At 42.8% G+C, this 19,674-nt stretch overlaps 2 protein-coding genes across 4 annotated transcripts; one reads left to right on the plus strand and one right to left on the minus strand.

Moving 5' to 3' along the window:
- Positions 1 to 991: 991 nt before the first annotated feature.
- Positions 992 to 11,786, minus strand: kiaa0895l. 3 transcript variants are annotated; one of them, XM_030414142.1, is made up of 7 exons: positions 11,564 to 11,786; positions 10,443 to 11,226; positions 9,501 to 9,644; positions 8,030 to 8,162; positions 5,539 to 5,844; positions 5,075 to 5,172; positions 992 to 3,801 (listed from the first exon to the last, which is right to left on the minus strand). In XM_030414142.1, exons 2-7 carry the CDS (start codon positions 11,178 to 11,180, stop codon positions 3,640 to 3,642), a joined length of 1,581 nt encoding a protein of 526 aa, XP_030270002.1. In that variant the 5' UTR covers positions 11,181 to 11,226; positions 11,564 to 11,786; the 3' UTR covers positions 992 to 3,639. The 3 variants fall into 3 exon arrangements, with proteins under 3 accessions (XP_030270002.1, XP_030270003.1, XP_030270004.1); XM_030414143.1 differs by having other exon boundaries at positions 10,443 to 11,229; XM_030414144.1 differs by lacking the exon at positions 11,564 to 11,786 and adding an exon at positions 11,356 to 11,453.
- A 2,509-nt stretch (positions 11,787 to 14,295) lies between these two features.
- LOC115579927 (beta-1,3-galactosyltransferase 2) lies at positions 14,296 to 17,939 on the plus strand. Its single transcript, XM_030413662.1, has 3 exons — positions 14,296 to 14,398; positions 16,097 to 16,147; positions 16,360 to 17,939. The coding sequence occupies exons 1-3, from the start codon at positions 14,382 to 14,384 to the stop codon at positions 17,507 to 17,509; spliced, it is 1,218 nt and encodes a 405-aa protein (XP_030269522.1). The 5' UTR covers positions 14,296 to 14,381; the 3' UTR covers positions 17,510 to 17,939.
- Positions 17,940 to 19,674: the final 1,735 nt, after the last annotated feature.

The raw sequence follows: 19,674 nt of genomic DNA on the forward strand, positions 1-19,674 counted from the left end.
TTCCGTGCAAGAGTCCCTCAACTCTACTCACAGGGTAGCAATAACCTGCGATGCCTGGACATCCAGAGCTACAGTCTCATATGTGACCGTTACAGCTCATTATGTCAGCAGTTAATGGAAGCTAATGTCCTACGTACTTCAGACGAAAGCTATGGATGATAGCCACACAAGCGCAAATATGTGTGAGTTTCTCAAAGCAATGGCAGACGAGTGGGGAACAGAGAAACACGCCCTGGTTCTCGTCACCAACAATGCTTCTAACATGAGTCCAACTTTCTTTTAACAGTGAAACACTACATTTAAAACAAAGTAAACAATAATAATTTGGATATTACAGTTACTCTATACAATATTGAAGGTGCTGTGAGGTGTTACTTAAAAGAGAAGTGAAATAATTCAGCAGCTGACTGATGTTAAATGGAAGATCAATAATCGTTAATAATCGAAAATTGATTTGTAATCGAATCGAGACTTCAATAATCCGAATTCAATCGGGATATTGGGCCGATTAACCACCCCTACTATTCATCCTGCTTCCGAGTCGTCTGCTGCTCCATTCAGCTCTTCGCTTTCAGTGTCTCGGGCTCGTTAGGCGGAGCGAGCAGGTCGGATATCTGCAGGACGAGCGGCTGCTGGTTTTCTAACTGCAGCCGCCGAAGAGGTCAGAGTGTTTACCGGGGAAACTACAGCTCAGAATCTACTGTATCAGCCAACCGACACAACCCATTAACACCAGACAACCACTGAACATACAGTTAGGGAACAGCACACCAGCTAACTTATTAGCTAGCTTACATCCCTCCCTTCTTCTGGTTGTCCAGCTTCAGACTGCAGGGACACAAACATCTCAGAGTTATTAGCTCAAAATGACGACAGTAAAAAAGATTTCACCCTGACAGCGGGATGTTGGCCTGGATTAGTGAAACCACATTTTAAAGAACACGAACGTGGTGCTCGTTTCGGCGCCTCAAGAAACAGACCGGAGAGCTCGTCAAGTGTGTGTACTTTTTAATAAATAAACTGGAAATTCAAGGTGTTTCCCAGAACATAAAACACTTGTGCAACATTCGTGCGTTACAAAGAGGTGCATTCTTTTTGCGAATCCAGGCCGAGGTTGGTGAGGTCAGCAGACGACAACCTGCTCAAATTTAAAACGTGTCTGCTTACCAAATGGCTGAAATTGTAAACACAGCAGAGTAAATTTAAATAACATCTTCAAATCCAAGTATTTAAAATGCATCACAGAAGTAGAATTCACATTTTGGTCAAGTGGTTATTTTAGGTTAAAAACCGGGACTGCGGACGCCGTTTAGTCCGCATCGTCTCTGTTGTGACCTGGTTTAAATTCTGCTCACAGACGGCTTGGCCCAAAATGAATGCCCTGACTGACATCTGAAGTTTTTAAGTGTCAAACACGGTAAAAAGCAGCCTACAAACACACGGCTAGCTACAGCGGATGAGCTCTACACCCATCGAAGGCACGCCCACAACACCCCGGCTTCCTCCTCAGCCAGCGACTCGAGTCCGGACGAGGAGCTACGATGACGGGCCGCGTCTCAGAACAACCCAACAGTGTTCTCAAAATGCCACTTTGGCACTTTATCTACATGTTAAAGGAATAGTTCTACATTTTGGTACAGTGGCTCGTTTGCTTTCTTGCAGAGAGTTGGATACAGATCAACACCGCCCTCGTTTCTGTCCGTCACAGGGCTGCAACGATTGTTTTTACTGTCGATTAATCAATTTGCTCCTGATAAAATAAGTGCTTTGTTCAGATTCAAATCGAGGGCTCGGCAATATATCGATATTACACCGTTATCGTGATATGAGACAGATACGTCTTAGATTTCTGGTGTTGTCATGAAGTGATGTCATAAGTGTCTTTTCCTGCTTTTAAAAGGCAACATTACAGTGAAGTGATGTCATTACTGAACCTTCCAGACTCTTCTTTGTGTTCATATCGTCACAATATCGTGATATTTTGTCACCGAGTCGTTTATGAAGAGATTTACAGGAGATTTAAAAAGAGAAATCAAGATAGACATCGTGTCTCGTAGCCTTAAACATAGTGATATTATTTTAAAGCCACATCGCTGAATGCAAGTGATTAAATTTACAGTCACTGAGGAAAGAAACCAGAAAATCTTCACATTTAAGAAGCTGCAATCTGAGAATTCAGAATGTTTTTTCTATAAAATTACTCAAACCGAATTAATCGATCTGCATAATAACTGGCAATTAATGTAACAGTTGATAGCTAATCGTTGCAGCCTGTTAATTATGAAGTTAACTTTAGCATCAAGACTGAAAACAGGCTAAATGGCTCCCTGGAATCTGTCATGGAGGTAAAAACATTACGTTACGATCATTTCGTGGCTGGTAAACAATCGAGTGGCAGGACGACTGTGTGCTAACGGCCACCTCCATTTTTTATTGTTGCTTTGTCGGTCGAGCTTTACATTCTGACGGCAGGTCGGTAAAACAGAGGAACACAACTTCATCTCTAACCTGTGAACTGAAAGACGACTGCTGCTCTAACTTCTTGTTGTGATGCTAACAGCCCACAAAAGAACATCATCCCTGTGTTTCTCTGTCAGAGCACCATTCGTGTGGCTTCATCATAGACGTGAAGTTTCTGAGCTTGGACCGGACCGTCGCTGATCCAGGGAGGTGAGCGAACTTTCTGTCTGGCTTCAGCGACGTATTGAAAGTTCAGTAAAATGACATTGGCGTCAGTTTTCTCATTTAACTTCCTGCAAGAAAGCGAATTAGCTTCGAACTACTCCTTTAACGTTGCAAAAGAAAATTTGGTTGCTGCAGAGGGGGCGCTTGGGGACGGTCACATCACAGTAGCATACTGATATCAAAAGACCACCAAGGACTCTGTTAAGACAGAACCAACAGCTGATAGCTCGTTAATAATACTGATATTTTAAAAACCACCCTGCGGAGATTTTAATACTTGACCGAGTCCAGTGGCACTTGATATCTTACAGATTCGTGGACTCGTTGCGTCTTCCTCAGGGTTTTTGTTTTTGTTCTTGTCCTTGGTGATCTTTTCTGAAATGCAAACAACCTAAGGCATAAAACAATGTTGTCTAAAAAAGGTATAAAGCTAATACCAGAGACATTCAGTCTGTTCTCTCAAAGTAAAAAACTTAAATAATTGCATAAATAAAGCGTGTGATTATGAATGTTTCCGTCTGTACGCGACATGTTAGCGGTGTGTCCTGTACAGGCGCTGGATGTGGTGATTATGTACGAGTCTACATATATAATGTTGGTTACATCGTAGAGTTGCAGTATTGAGGTAACTTCATAGTAGGAGTAAAGGCGAGGGGGGCGGGGGGGCACTTGAACTGTACTCGGCTCCGTGAAAAAGCCACATTAACATGCAATCGGACAAAAGTGAGGATGTAGATCGAGGTGTTCGTGTGTACGTCCCTTTTGTTCGCGTCATTCAAGTTTTACAAAAAAATCGCCCAAATAAAGCATCGATAATACTGGATGTTTATGATGTTCACACACCACCTGACACAGTCTGTGTACCTGCATCCTCCTCCTCCTCCTCCTCCTCCTCTTCTTCCTCCTCTGGGACTCAGGTGGTGAAGGTCGGGTTGGTCGGGGGAGGCAGGACGGTCACGGCAGCAGGTGTTGCAGCGCCGAGTCGTCCAGTTCGTTGACGGCGACGATGTGGTCCAGATGTTGCAGGTACCGCTCCTGGTCTCGCATGAAGTGCGGAATTCTGGTCCGGTGGAAGACCGCCAGCTGCCTCAGCCTCTCCACGTCTTCAAAAGACACCTGCACAGGTGAGGAGGAGGGTTCATCGGTGGAAACGAGGACGGAAACTTCTCCAGGGAGAGACAGAAGTTATTGTGTGTGTCTCTGAGGTGAACCGCCTCTTTATATTCAACATATTTTATAAAGAACTGATTCTGACACACGTGGCGTCTTTCTGCAATATTCTACTTCGCCCCCTGGTGGCTCAGTGGTGAAGTACAGTCAGTCATTAACGAAAGAGTCATCTCCACCAAATCTTTTTTCTCCACTTGAAATCTTTTATCTTCATGATTTTTCCCCACTTGAAATTTTTCTCCTCCTGAATTTGATTTTAACCTGAAGTTTAAATATTTTTTCTTCATGATTTTTTTTTCACCTGAATTTCTTTTGACCACCAAATTGTTTTCATCCAACATTTTTTTTCCATCTGAATTTTGGTTCACCTCAATTTATGGCATCCTGAATTTTTTTTCCCCACTTGAGATTTTTTTTTTTTGTCATACTGAATGTTTTTCATCTTCATTCAGGTGAATTTAGGGAAACCAAAATTCCAAACCAAAACCAAAAAAATTAAAAGTAAAATTTCAGTAAAAATAAAAATTCAGGAAAAAAATGTCATAAATTCAGGTTGAACCAAAATTCGGATGAAAAAAATATCAGGTGGAAAAAATGAGAAGTTTTAGTAAATAAACAAACAAATTCAGGATGAAGACATTATTTTACCACCACATGTTTTTTTCCGACTTGAAATTATTTTATATTCCTGAATTTTTTTTAACCCCCAAATTTTTTACTCCTGAAATTCTTTATCAACTTGAAAATGATTTAATAAATTTTTTTCCACCTCAATTTTTTTCCATCTGAATTTTGGTTCACCTGTATTTATGGCATCCTCCACCATTATTTTTTCCTCATCTTGATTTTTTCCACCTGTATTTTTTTTTACCCTGATTTTCTGAAATTCTTTTTCATTGTAAAATATTTTCCCACTTGAAATTTTTCTTACCCCTACATTTTTTACTTTTTTCTTTTAGTTCCGTACGTGTTCTACGCAGGATTTTCACCTACAGAGTCGTATCTGTACTTTTATATAAATAAAAGGATCTGACTGCTTCCTCCACCACTTGTTTCATTATATTTTCCACTTCTCCATTCAACTTACTTTGTTTTATTATTCCCAGTTGTATTTCGCTGTTAACCTGTGAGACACTCTGTCACCTTTGGTTTTAAATGTAAACACACTGAAAGCTTTACACCGGTAATAAATCACTGAAGGTGTCGTGTGGACTCTGACCTTTCCTAAAGAAGTCAACGTCTTGAAGTCGATGTTCCGCCGGTGCCGAAGGATTCGGAGGATCCCGTCCAGATAAACCTGATCTTTACTGAAGCAGCCTGAGACAGAAACAGACGACATGCAGAGAGAATAAAATCAATCTTTCTTCAGTTTGTTATCGCTCCCTCTGAGTGGTGGAGGTCGTACCTGCAGACTCTCCTCAGGGATAGAAACATACTGACCACCCCCCCCCCCTCTGTATGTGTTCAGGTAAAAGAAAAATCATTTTATTTAATTTACAGTCAATATTCTCCTGAAAAGCCTCGAGAATTAAACATCAAGTAAAGATTAAGAACAAAACCCCCCAAAAAACACATGCAGTAGGAAGTTGGCAGTTCTCAACCAATCAGAGGGCAGGAGTGTGTGTGTGTGTGTGTGTGTGTGTGTGTGTGTGTGTGTGTGTGTGTGTGTGTGTGTGTGTGTACCGGGCTGCGAGGTGTCCGTCTGGCCCCTCTTGGCTCTCAGGCAGTACTCCCAGCGGACGTCCGGGTCCTGGACGAAGCGAGCGATGTGGCTGAAGAGCTGGCTGAAGCTCATGCTGGTGGCGTGGTACACCGTGTAGTAGAGCAGAGCGGCGCGCCACAGGTAGGGCTGTTTCCGTAGCAACACGCTGTGCAGGCTGGCCAGGCCCTCCTCCGTGGGATTGGCCGGTTTCAGGCCGTACTGCTTCCTGCCCTCGGAGGTGGACCACGGCTGCAGGTTGTTGTTCACGCCTCGCAGATAATGAGTACCTGAGGAGAGGACGACGCCTCAGTGTCTCAGTTATTTATTCATTTATTGTCCCGTCACTTTATCTGATCATGAAACATAAGACTGCACTTTGTTTTAAAGGTTTCTCTCTTTTAACTTTTCTTAATTTTTTATTTCATCATTGTGGTTTTTATTGTCTTTACATTTCATGGCTGTCAGCTGTGATCTCATCAGGCGTATGTAGTCTTTGTTTTTATTTTAAAAAGTCAATAAAAACATTTGAATAAAAACTTTGTCTGATATTATTATTCCTCTTTTCCCTTTTGTTTCATTTTAATTTGATTATTTTAACTTCCATCTTTCATTGTTTGCTGGTTTTGTCTGTTTCCACAGTGTGTTACTTGTTTGTTTTTCTGTTTTTTATGCCTTTTATTGCAATATAAGTTAATTGTACAGTATTTCTAAACACTGCTGTATCGATGTTAAGGTGTTGACAACATTTCCAGCATTCAGTTACAGAGTAATGGTCCATTTTTTTAGTTTTTAATCCATTATCTAATAAAAAAACATCACGTATATGAACTTGCACACTGAGTCTGACACTTTAATTATTCTCTTTGTTGTGAAAATTCACAACACGAGAGAAGATCAAGTCGTCGAGCAGTGAAGATGTGAATACTGAGTCCATCTGATCTGAGAGGAGCGTCATGGTGCTGAAACAGGACAGAGAACTGTTGACACAAAGTCAAAAAGGATGACGACGCTTCAGCTGAAACTCCAGCTGTGTGACGTCCGACTGAAGCGACACAGCAGCTCGTTGTCCAGAGAGTTTACAGCGAGCGGTGTCAGAAGGAGCACGTATACTGTTTCCACTGATCTGCAGACGGTGCAGATACGTCCAAATGCACGTCGTGTTAATACATGTGACTCTCGCGCCTGATGATCATTTTAAAGTTCCTCATAAGCAAAGAGAAGTAACTTCTTTCCACCGTCATCCAGCAATATTAATAACCTCACAGGAAGTTAAAAGAGGAAACACAAGCAGACCGACTGTGTTGCACATCAGAACATCCGTAGTGTCTGAGGGTGGAGGCTTTATGCTGAACAAATATCCATTCAGCTTCTGTGAGTGCTGCTTCCATGTAAGATCCTGCCACACTCTGAATCAATATTTGTGCTCCTTACAGGGACAATACGGTGCAACAGTTGTGCAGTGAGGAAAATGTAAAACAGTTACAGATTATTAATAACACAACTGCTGACAGAAGAGCAGGAACGCAAACACACCTGCTGCACCGACTGAACACGGCGCGCAGCAACAAGTTCAGGTAACGAAGCGAGAGACGCCGAGGAACTCCTCGACTGGTTCAACCAACGATTCATTTAATACAACATTAGTTCTGATCACAGTTTAATAAAACTGGATTCTAAATAAAGCAGAGCTCTGCTGCACCATTAAAAATTAACCTTAACGATAGATGAAAACTAAAATACAATCAAAAATGTCGGATTGTTTGTTAACGAGCTTATAAGTTAGTTGGGTCGTGATCCTTTCAGTCCCCGCTGATGAAAACATCTCCCGACTTTGCTGCTTCATAATAAAAGCTTTTAAATGTCTAAACAACGGGGGACTTTTATTGTGAAGACTTTAGAGGAAATCAAACGCGTGTTTTAGTGAGTTAGTGGAGTTTTGTGAGCGCCGATTCTCCGAGAGAGGAAGTGTTTGATGTTAAAGTTCTGAGTTTTACAAGCAGCAGCTCTACTCGTTTAAAATCGGAGGGAAATTAAAGTCGTCGTCGCTCGTTCATTATTTAAAGACGCGCCTCCGAGCAGGAAGCAGGTGATCCAGATGTGAGTCTCTGCTGTGACAGTCAAGCAAAGCTCGCACATGTGGAAGAGCCGTGTTAGTTAGCAAGCTGCATTTGTTAAGACGTTTTTTAAATTGTGTTTCGTCTTTATGCAACAGAGGAAAAGTTAACAGATCCAGATTTCTAATAAATGTTTGTAGATCACACTGTTGTTCTGTGTGTAGCTGACCTGTGAGCAGCCGTCAGGTGTTTGCTGAGCATTTTTTATGTCTCCTTTCCTGTCTGGGATCAGTTGATAACTATAAAAACTATAAAAACTAAACACCGTCTTTCAACAGGAAGATGACTCACTGTGGAAAAACTCTGTTGTTGTTCTGGAAGATGAGTTTAATATCTGACACTGTGAGGTGATCGTTACCTATCTCGTGTCTCAGCATCCCCTCCAGCCAGTGCTGTCGAGCTCCGGCCAGGTTGATGGTCAGAGTGGGACGACAGCTCTCCACCACCATCACCGCCTGAGACAGCAGCTCGTCAGACAGACGCACCACAACCTGTAGACACACCATCATCATCATCATCATCATCATCATCATCATCATGACCTTCCTTTTGGTTTCGTTTCTCCTGATCTGATCGAGGTTGTGAGGTCAGAGGGTGTCGTGTGCTCTACAGACTGTGAAGCATCTAAAGACAAACAGAACAGTCTCGGCTCGACCTCGCAGAGTTTAACCATTAATGTTTCCTCCTTCCTCAATATGTCTTCAGTTGACTGAGCTTGTTATTCATTAATAAAGACGATAATTATTCAACAGAGCCGAGAGTTTCTTCAGCGGATGTGTTTTACTGGGACTGTTTACTGCTGCTGAGCAAATTAAAGTTAAAGGGATATTCCGGTGTAAGTTTAATCCATGGTCTAACACACCGTGACACCGAGTAGGGCCCCCCCCTCAAGAGATCAAGTTAGCAGACCGCTAGCTAACGTAGCTTTAGCATCCTCAGAAACGACCGCACGACAACAATACACTGCAGTAAATGGATCCAAATATAAACCGCCACCAAAAACCAACAAATAATGCTCAGAACAGCACCAAACTTCAGCAACAGTACAAATAGGGTCTCAGCACATAGTCCGGGGCATCTAACCTCCGCTAGCTTAGCTGGATTTCTATTGGGAAGCTAAAAACAGATTTCAACTCTCCTCCATCAGCTTCCGGGTCGGGGAAGTCCCGACGCGACGATTACCGAGTGCGGTTAGAAATGCTCAATTCCGTTCTTTTCCCTGTCCGCTCTCGATAATAACTGTTATAAACTGGCAGGTAAGACACATATGAACTTTGATTGCTTTTCCATGGAGTCATAATCAGACATTTTCATCCATGAGCCGCGGAACTCTACTGCACTCGGTAATCGACTCGTCGGGACTTCCCGTCAACAGGAAGCTGCTGCAGAAGAGAGGTAAATTTAGTCAGCTTTTCAGTAGAAATCCAGCTAAGCTAGCGGAGGTTAGATGCCCCGGACTATGTGCTGAGACCCTATTTGTACTGTTGCTGAAGTTTGGTGCTGTTCTGAGCATTATTTGTGGCTTTTTGGTGGCGGTTTATATTTGGATCCATTTACTGCAGTGTATTGTTGTCGTGCGGTCGTTTCTGAGGTTGATAAAACTCCGTAAATTAGCGGTCTGCTAACTTGATCTCTCGAGAGGGAGTCTAACACAGTTTCACGGTGATTTAGACCATGGATTAAACTTACACCGGAATATCCCTTTAATTTCATGTCTTTAATTCTTTTAGTTCTCGTTCAGATCAGCTGCTTTTGTTTGAGCCGGTCGGTCTGAATGTCCGCTGTGATTGGACGGTTGTTACGCAGGTGAGGTGACTCTGTACACTCACCTCTCCCACACAGCCTTCTTTCTGCAGATATTTGCGTACGGCGGCCCAGACTTGACTTTTAGGGAGGATGTTTCCACCCGTCACCTCCTCGAAGTTCTCGTAGGAGCCGAACTTCTTCAGGACGCACTCCATGATTCCAACAGCCTGCAGGTCAACACACAAGTCATCGTCATAAGAAGAAAAAAATCTCATCATCGAAATCAACAGCAGGAATTATTAGTTTTCTCTTCATCTCTGTCTGCTTGCATTCAGATGACACAGCTAGCTTAGCATTAGCCTGCAGCTACTGTGCACTGAGGCTCACTCTGAACAGATTTACTGTCACCGTTATAAAAAACAATCACCTGCCGATCTTTACAAATCCAGATGTGATAAACTAACAATGGCAGAGAGAAAACTTTAGATTGAAAATCGACTCTTTGATTTGGAGAATCTTTACATGTAGAGCTGCACGACATTGGAAGAAACTGACACTGAAATACTTTCAGAGATAAACAGAAGTTTCACAATGAATAATGCAGGATTTCCCTCCAGGTAATTTGATCGACTAATTGGGAAGAATTAATCATTATACAGTGATTAGGGTGATTCTGTAACAGAGCCGGCCGCGCTTTGTCTGATTAATATAATCCAGAATGATTCGGAGGTTCAGTCTGCGTATTGCTCATCAGTGATGAACCAACAACCCTTAAATCAGACGGAACCAGGTGATATCAGACGGAACCAGGTGATATCAGACGGAACCAGGTGATATCAGATGGATCTCGTCACAAACAATGAGAACATCCAAGTTCTTCATTTGTATCAAACACTTGTTCCGTGTTTGAGTTCTCTTGTTTACTTGACATTGAACCTCCTGTGATGTGACTGTTGGGATGTGAAGACTGAAACCATCTACGGTTCAGCCTTCACCCCCATCAGGACGTGACCTACATACTGTACCTGCTCCAGGAAGAGGCCCGACCCGTCCCGGTACTTCTCCAACACGCTCCTCGGTTCAGGCTGCATGTACTCAAACTGAGGCTCGTACTTGTAGTCGGACTGGAAGAAGGTCTGCTTCTCCTGCTCCAGGTTGAGCGGCCTGAGTGCGACCAGCAGACAGGGCCTGGAGGACGCAGGCGCCGTGGTGCCGCCCAACCCCTTCGCTATATGTGGCAGGGAGGTGGCGGGTCTCATTTGGCCCCTGCCGGCCCGGAGCCCCAGGGAGTAGTTGACCGAGCAGGTGCTCTCGCTGCGACGCATCCAGCTGCCCCCGCCCAGGCTGGGGCTGGTCAGGCTGCGGGCCGGCGGCGAGGGGGCAGCAGAACCGCTGCGCCATGGAGGCTGCACGATCCTCCTGTCAGACATCTGCTCCTGGGACCCTCGCAGGCGCTGGGGCGTCATCTCCAGGCTGAGGGGACGGCGGAGCGGCGGTCTAGGCGTGGCCCCACTTCTCAATGATGATGAGCGCCTCTCTACCTGGCTGCTGCTGGTCTGGGCTGGAAGTCCGTTGTGGGACACCTTCCCCTTCTTGGCGACATTGCTCTTTTTGGCCGGCGTTCTGGGCGCCCCGGCAGAACTGCTGACGGAGGTTTTAGGTGGATCTGCTCGGACATCCGACTCCAACAGGTCCCTGCTGCTCCTCCCAACACTTTCACCCTCAACCTGATCCATGAAGACTTCACCTGAGTCCAACACCATCACCACGGCCGCTCCGCCTCAGGTCCAGCCCGCTCCAGCCCAGACTCTGCTGACAGAACACACAGATTCATGTTTAGCTCTGGAGGTCGATGCTGCTTAAATGAAAGTTGAGAGCAGAAGCAGCAGGTGAGGAACACGTCAGTCCGTCTCTAACAAAGAGAGTCTGGACACTGACCGGTCCAGATCGTCCTGAGAACAAAGCTGCTGAGCCGCTTTCAGAGCCGAGCTAACTTCCCTGGTGACGGAGGAAACAAACCACCGGTTTATTTTTAAATCCTCCGTGAAGTCACAAGAACAGAGAAGTGTCCTGAGAGTTCACTGAGATTCATTCTGAAGGAAGACAAAACAAATCAGTGGAGCATCAACGTTCCACTTTCACTCACCGAGCAGCGAGTCCCGGGACTTCTGCCGAGGATTTGTTGATTCCCGCCGGTTCACCCGCTCATACCGGCCGCAGCTCCTCACACACCGGGCCGAGGAGCCGTGACTTCTGTCGGAGGATGATGACAGTGTGCGGGTAGCGGATCAGTGTGGAGCGGGGCCTGAGGCGCCTGCCTGGGCCGGCCAGGAAGCGGCGGATGTGTTGGAAGATATGACGCGTTACGCCGGGAACGACGTGGAGGTCGCTCCCGGCGTACGTCATTACGTACGACCAGAAAGGAGACGGAAAAAATGGATGTTTTTTTTTTCTTTTGTGATTTTTTTGTTGTTGAATATTTTCAGTTTATGATTTTGTCAAAGAGAACAGTGAAGTTTAAACACGAGGCATAATTAATAAAATGTTTTTATGTTTTCAACGTGTTTTTTATTTCTACAATTGAATATTTTTTTTTATTAATTATGTTTGTCAAACAGAACAGTATGTTTATATGTATTTTAAGTAGTTGTGGAAAATAGGAAGCGAACAACTTCTGTCAGTGACTCTTTGACTGCGTTTTTCAGCCGTTTATTCACACAAAAGAAAGCGACAACAGCGGGAAACCAGCTAACTCTACAAGCCCCGCCCAACTCCGTTACCATGGTTACTCACAATTCTTCGTTGCCATGGTTACTCACTGACGCTTACTAGAGGGCCTTGCCCAACAGTCAGTTAGATAGATAGAATTACTTTAATGATCCCAGACTGGGAAATTATTTAATTTAATTTATTTTATTTAGTTATCAGAGAAACTAACCAGATTATGGTGAATTATGTCCTTTCACTACATATTAATATATATTATTTTTTATTTTATTTTTGTTTATTTAATTATGTGTTGTCTCGTTTTCTGGCGACTTACAGTAATTCATACATTCAGACACTGATGGCGGTGGCTACTGACCAGCACATCAGGAGCAGTTTGGGGACACTTCCACATGCAGACCAGGGGAATCAAACCTGCGACCTTCTGATAACAAGACACTGGCTCTGCCTCTGAGCCACAGCTGCCCCTTTTAAAGTTTTTAAATTCTTTTAGAATTGAATATTTCTATGTTTGTAATTAATAATCGTAATCTTAAAAATATTAAACGTTTTTGTGTTGTTGTCTTTAATCTTTACATTTTAAATGTAAGATTTTCTGTTTTTATATTTTGTTACAGAGAACACAATGGTTTCAACAAAATATGATAAATGTTTTTAAAAAGGATTTTTTTATGTTGATGTTTTCTCAGGTTTTTTATTTACTTTGGTTTTATTTTTAGAATTGAATATTTCCATGTTATCATTTTTGTTTTAGAAAACGGTCTCAACATAACATAATACAAAATATTCTTAAACGTTTTTGTGTTGTTTAGTTGTTCTTCTGTTGTTGTGTCCTCCAATTTTGTGTTGTTATTGATAACCTAATTTATTGTTTGCATTTTCTTTTACATTTAAAATCGAATATATTCAGTTTGTAATTTCTTCGTAACAAGAACTGTAACATTTCAACACAAAACATGTGTGTATCAGGAAGCTAATGGGTTGACCGTGTTGGAGTTTGTTAGCTTTTAACTTTTAACCATTTAATTTATGCTTCAAAAATCCTAAAAGTGGTGTTCATGTGTCCAGATTAACTTGTAGAACAAAACATGTAAGTATAATAAAATAATAAATCCAATTGGCCGAATCCAACTGAAACATCAGACAGGAATCAGATTTCTTGGTTAATCCACGAATAAGTCGAAGAATAATTCAGTTGTTTGAGATATTTCGAGATCTGGAATGGAAAAAGTTGACCTTCTCTATGTGGATGATGATGCAGCGATGTTGCACCAATATAAACTAAACAAAGGTACTTCTGCTTGATTTTGTTGTACTTCCATCACATTAGTTTTGTCAGATCAACTGGTAAATGTGTCTCGCACAGCTACAAACACATTTCCTACACCACAGATTCTTCTATGCCAGAATATGTGTAAATACTAATATCAATATGGTTTAATGAAGACAGTCATCCATGTTGTGAAAAACTTTGTGGCATAGTTTACTGGTTTTCCTGTAATTAATTTTAAAACAGTTTTCATTTAATTGAATTGCATTTGGTAAGTCATGACTACATTATCGCTTGCAACAGAGCAGCAGATTAAAAATGTAAATGTTTAGAAACATGATGGTTCACATATTCAAATGTCCATGAAGAACCATGCAAAACAGAGTTCATGGTTACAGCAATTAGAGACACATTTATCTCACTAAATAGAATGTATACCTCCGCCAAGGCCCAACAGTCAGCTTTTGTACCCACTCACAGGTATCAGCCGCCCACATATGCCTGATTATTTTCCTCGAGAAATTAGCAAAGATGTTGACAAACCAAAGACTCCTGGATCCGTCCATTTTCCCGGGTCAGCACCAGAAGTAAACAGGGTCTGTTCTGGGCCGAGACTCATCCTCCAGTGAAGTTTCACGTAAACCTGATCAGTAGTTTTTGTTTGTTCCTGCTGTCACGGTTCAGGACATAACATCCGCAGACAGGTTCTCCGTGTTTTCTCTGGATGAGGATGCAGCTCGACGGTTGTTGACTGTTGGCTGTTGAAGCACCTGTAGACGACTGTGTTTCATGCTGATGGCATTTGATTAAATTCAAATCTCCAGTCTGAATAACGCGTGTGGATTTCATTCTCCTTGGACACCACAACCTGGAAGTAGAGGCTGACAGACCGGTTCTGCCAGCTTCAGTTTGTGGTATAGATTTAATTCACCATCAAGGAAAGCTGTGACTCATCCGACGTGCAGCGATGGAGGAAAGACACAAGTAAGCCCTTAATCTTACTATTTGTTTTGACTGTCGGGTCGAACTGTCACATAATAAAACAGAAGAGAAAACAGTTAGACTATTGTCAGTACACACATGTACAATTATATTGTTTTCTCTTCAGGTCAGTAGAAACAAATAGTGCAAAGTAAGGAGAAGTAGCAGCTTTAACACCAGGGAATCAACACAGTGCACGTTGATTTGCCTTCAAGCTGAAAGTGACACCAGATCAGAAACACAGATTAACACACCGACACCGACACGCATCACAATCACACACCAAGTTCAGCTTTAACCAGAAACATCACACACAATTTCAGAACAAAAGACGCGAGTGGTTCTGAGTCTTCTGTTGTTGATACTAGACGACACTTTCCACATTAGATCACTCGAGAACACAAACAGTCTGGAGGCGCGACCGCAGATACCACATCAGCAGGTGTCGACTTTTAGTATCCTCTCCGGGTTCGTTGATGTTCTGTAGATGGTACCAGTGAGGTTCTGGTGGTTCTAATCACCCGCTGTAGAGCCTTTCTGTCCTGGTTCTGTCCTGGTTTCCATTTTTCCTATTTAATGCTTCTGGCTTGCCTTCATAAACATGTTTGGTGTCTTTGTTTAGTCACTTCTTATTTTATCTTTTTATAATACTACATCACTTTACTAGTGTATTCGACCCAAAAACACACAAAAAACATACAATTGGATTTACAGTAGTATTAGAGTTACAGTAGTGTGACGAAGGGAATAAAGTAGCGAGGTGGTTTTTCTTCCTCACCGAGCTAACGGCGGCTAACATTACATTTGGCAGCATTTAGCGTACTTTACAAACAAAGCCACAGGTATCTGTGTATTGGCATGTAATTAGCCTCAGTCGTCGCAGGAGGAAGAGTTCATTAAGTAGCTGCAGATTATCAGTTTGTTAGCGATTAGCAATCTGACCAGAGTTTCTCCAGGCAGAGCAGCATGAGGGCAACAACACGACCCAGTTTCACCCAAAACAAGTTGTGAAGTTGTGTTTATTGTAGAGTCGTCTGTGAGGGCCGTACCCGAGCAACACACTCCTCTGGAGACTGTCCTCTTTAATACATACATGGCAGCATCATGGAATACAGAAAGTGTGCCCTCGAGTGCAGGATGAGTCATTAATATTTATAATGAGTTTCCAGGAAGAAACAAACTCCAAAATACCTACAAAAGGGTTTTTTTTTGCCATGGTGGTGCAGATACTGCCATGTGGGCGAGATGTGAGGCAAGACACACATCTGATATCTGATCTTGTGGGAAGTTCAATTCAATGTATGCACTGTTAAACACACAGTCCGACACAATACTAAAAGGTAAACCATTTCTCATTAGCTTAAACACACCCCACCTCTTTAAACAGGTGTGACCACAGAGCAGCAGCTCAGCACGACCAGCTTTTCAGCTTTACTAAAGGCTAAAACCAACACTCGCAAATGAATGGGCGTGGTAAACAAAGGCGAGGCTCTCCCGCAGGTAATGATAAACCTGACAAAGTGCCATGGTGACTTAATGAATCCAGGGACTTCACTCTGATGACACAGTCGGGCACAGAGATGGTAGGATCCAGGACTCGGGCTCGTCATGGTTTTTCTAGCTGACGGCACGAGTCGCTCTTATTCATGGGAAGTTTTATCTCTGCTTCACATCTAAAAGAACTCAAATCCTCTTCTACAGACAGGAGCATGACAATATGCTGGAAAGTGGCCTTGCTAAGGAAACACAATGGTATGTACGCTTTTTTTTTATAAATGTGTTTCCTGTATTCTTGTAGCTGTTTCTGAGGACGGGAGGCGCCAAGAAAAGATTCATGAATGTGAAAACTTTCTTTTATCTGAACCTGTGTTTTCACTGTAAAAGAGCATTTTTACTTTTGTGAATTTAAGGGCAAAAAAAAGTAGAAAAATACGATTAAAGTGTTGTTTTTGTTCTCCTCTCAGCCCGGACACAGTGGACGGTGTGACACCGGCAGACAGCAGCAGAGGGTGTATCTGCTCACGGCGTCACTGCCTCTTCTTCATCCTGGTGTTGGGAGCAGTTCTGTTTTTTTACAGCACAGACTTAAAGGAGATGAAACCTGACTGGAACCCTAAATGGTTGACTTCTTTTAAAAAACAAAATGTCATCGCGCCCTCGACGGATTCAATCAACAGCACAACCAGTTCCTCCACATTCCCTGGTTCTAACAACATCACATCAACAAAGGTGACCCGGCAGGAACCTGAGCCACCAACACCAGTTCCTTATAAATCTCCAGGACCGTATTTAGTGGAATACCCCTACGAGTACTACTTTGTTATAAACGAGCCAAAGACCTGCGAGCAGCAGAAGCCTTTCCTGGTTCTGATGGTTCCTGTGGCGCCCCACAACAGGGCTCACCGGGACGTCATCCGCAGCACCTGGGGCGGTGAGAGCCTGGTTCTGGACAAAGTGGTGAAGCTGTTCTTCCTGCTGGGGCTGCAGACCGGAGAGGGAGCAGAGCAGATCCAAGATCAGCTGCTGCAGGAGAGCAAAGAGCACCGAGACCTGATCCAGAGCGACTTCCTGGACTGCTACAAGAACCTCACCATCAAGACCATGGTGATGCTGGAGTGGCTGGACTCCTACTGCTCCAGCGCCTCTTATGCCATGAAGATTGACTCAGACATGTTTTTGAATTTGTCCAACCTCGTCAGGATGTTGTTAAACGCTCCAAAGACAAACTACATGACCGGACTTGTAGCGAGAGGCGGTGCAGTCCTCAGAGATAAAAGTTCTAAGTGGTACGTACCTGAGGAGCTTTACTCTAACCCAACATACCCACCTTATGCTTTGGGTCTGGGCTACGTTCTGTCTTTAGATCTCCCTAAGAAGCTGGTGGAGGCCTCCAGACACGTCAAACCTATTTACATTGAAGACGTGTTTTTGGGGTTTTGTATGCAGCACTTGGGCATGGAGCCCACCGACCCCCCGAGCGGAGGTTTGTACCATGTGTTTCCTGTGGATTACAGTCGCTGTGCGTACTCCAGGCTGGTAGCCACCACCACACATGAACACACTGATCGTGTGAAGGACTGGAACGACTTTATAAAACCGGGTGCATACTGCTGATCAGTCAGAAAGGACTTCAGCTACCAGTGAGGACTGAGCTGTCTTTGCTCCTCACCCACCCTCTCATGATGTTGTCTGAGCGGTGACTCATTTCTGTTTAGTATTGAAACATGTTGTGCTTTAAGCTGAGATAACTCAGGCACCATATAGTCGAAGCAGAAGGATTTATGGAACAACTTGGAGATAAGGAAACGCCTCCAGAGGTCGAAACCCCTGCAACACATTTGAGCAGTACGTAATTAGTTAATTTTTAACAGTGTTGTCAGAACTATGGCAGCATCCACCTACACACACACACACACACACACACACACACAGACACAATCATGTACACCTCCATGATAATGTTGTATTACAAATTCTATAATTCCATTTTATTCAGTTATCATCCGTCCGACTACGAGCTGTGTAATAAATGACTGAGAACTGACCTGATCGGTTTCCTCATGTGTTTACAGTTTTCACCTAAACTCAGCACACACAATGCTAAACGCATAAAAACCAGGGCACAAGATCCCCGGTTAGACAGTTGTAGTTAATATTTAACATCGTATGGTTTCAGTCTTGAATCTGTGAAGAAAGAACAAGAAAGAATGTGACGCTCATCTGAGTCAGAGTCCGTGTTGCCAGGTTGGTTTCATGTTTTTCGCCCCATATCTATAACAGAAAATAAAAATTATTTTGGAAATTAAAGCAACAAAGGACAAAATGTACATGTTGGCCATTTTACCTTCAGCTTAAGTTAGCATTTAACCACTTCCTAGCTATCATGGCTCTTTGATAGTGTTATCAATATCAACGCACATCTTAGACACAGTTAAATAAACCTGAAAGTGAACTGCACTGCATGTAATCAAAGAGTAACGTTAGCTGATGTCTAATGTTAGCTAACCTGTACTACATATGTTGATTTACCTTGAAATGTGGCTGGATGTCACTCCAGACTTTCATTATTCATCTTGTTAGTTGCTGATCAATCCAGAAGTGCTGAAATTAAAACTGTAGTCTACTTCAGTGCAGGACTAATTGTAAAGGTGTTACGCACAATTGTAGCAAATGTTAGCATGCTAACATGGGACATCAGGCCATATTTCAAGCTAAAACAATATATTTGATTTCTGTTGGCCAACAGCTAACATTAGCATTCAACCTCCACTGCTGACAAAAACAGCATAGACCAGCACCAAAACACAACATATGCTGGACCAGCATATGTTGTGTTTGGTGCTGGTCTATGCTGTTTTTGTCAGCAGTGTCTTCCTCACTAACATTACTGTTCAACATATTTTGGACACATTATTTAATGTGCTTCAAAGTGAACAGCACTGAGTTTAGCCAAAGAAGTGGCTGGATAAATTAGCTATAAAACATCAACATATATTTTGAACCATTTGATTTAAACCTGGTAGTAAAATTCACTGGATATAATCAATCGGTGACGTTAACTTGGAAGTGAAACAGTAGTTTATCGGTCATCAGCTGTGTTATTGTACTTTGAATTATCGCCTCATTTACCTCCATATTTCCATTAACCACCCTGAGCCTGACATCAGAGGATTATATATTATTATTATTATTATATTGTGGTTCATCACAATGTTTCAATCTGACATAATAATAAAACTTTACACAGTACACACATAGGAGGCTACATCGAACAATGCATCTGTAAAACTGTTTTACTTGCCCCGAGAAACAAGAAAAATAACATTAAAGTGCAGCTGAATAAATATTAACAAAAGGTTTTATCAAACTAAGTCAACAGGACCTGAAGAGTCCACCTAGAAACACAGGATGCACAGATACAATGCTATCAAATAGCCAAACAAATATTGTTGTTTCAACATTTAAAGCATGAAGGTGTCCTTTACAGAAGATCTGCAAAGACGTCTTGTGTGTTTACAGGGCGAGCTGCTGTCAGGTGGTGATGGATCATGTTCACAAAGCGGCTTTTTTTACATCAGATGTCGCTCAGTTTTAATGTCGGTTTGCATTTACAATAACAGCTTGTTCGGGTTCCACAACAGCTGTGAGTTTGGCTTAATAGGTTCAGATGAAGGAACTTGATTCTGCAACATCCAGGGACGTTTGAGACAACAGGGTGTTTCTTAACTTTGTGTCAACAGTTCCTTCTCCTGTTTGAACATCCTCATGTCTCTGCACAT

The sequence above is a fragment of the Sparus aurata genome, chromosome 4 (assembly GCF_900880675.1).
Source record: "Sparus aurata chromosome 4, fSpaAur1.1, whole genome shotgun sequence".
NCBI lineage: Eukaryota > Metazoa > Chordata > Actinopteri > Spariformes > Sparidae > Sparus > Sparus aurata.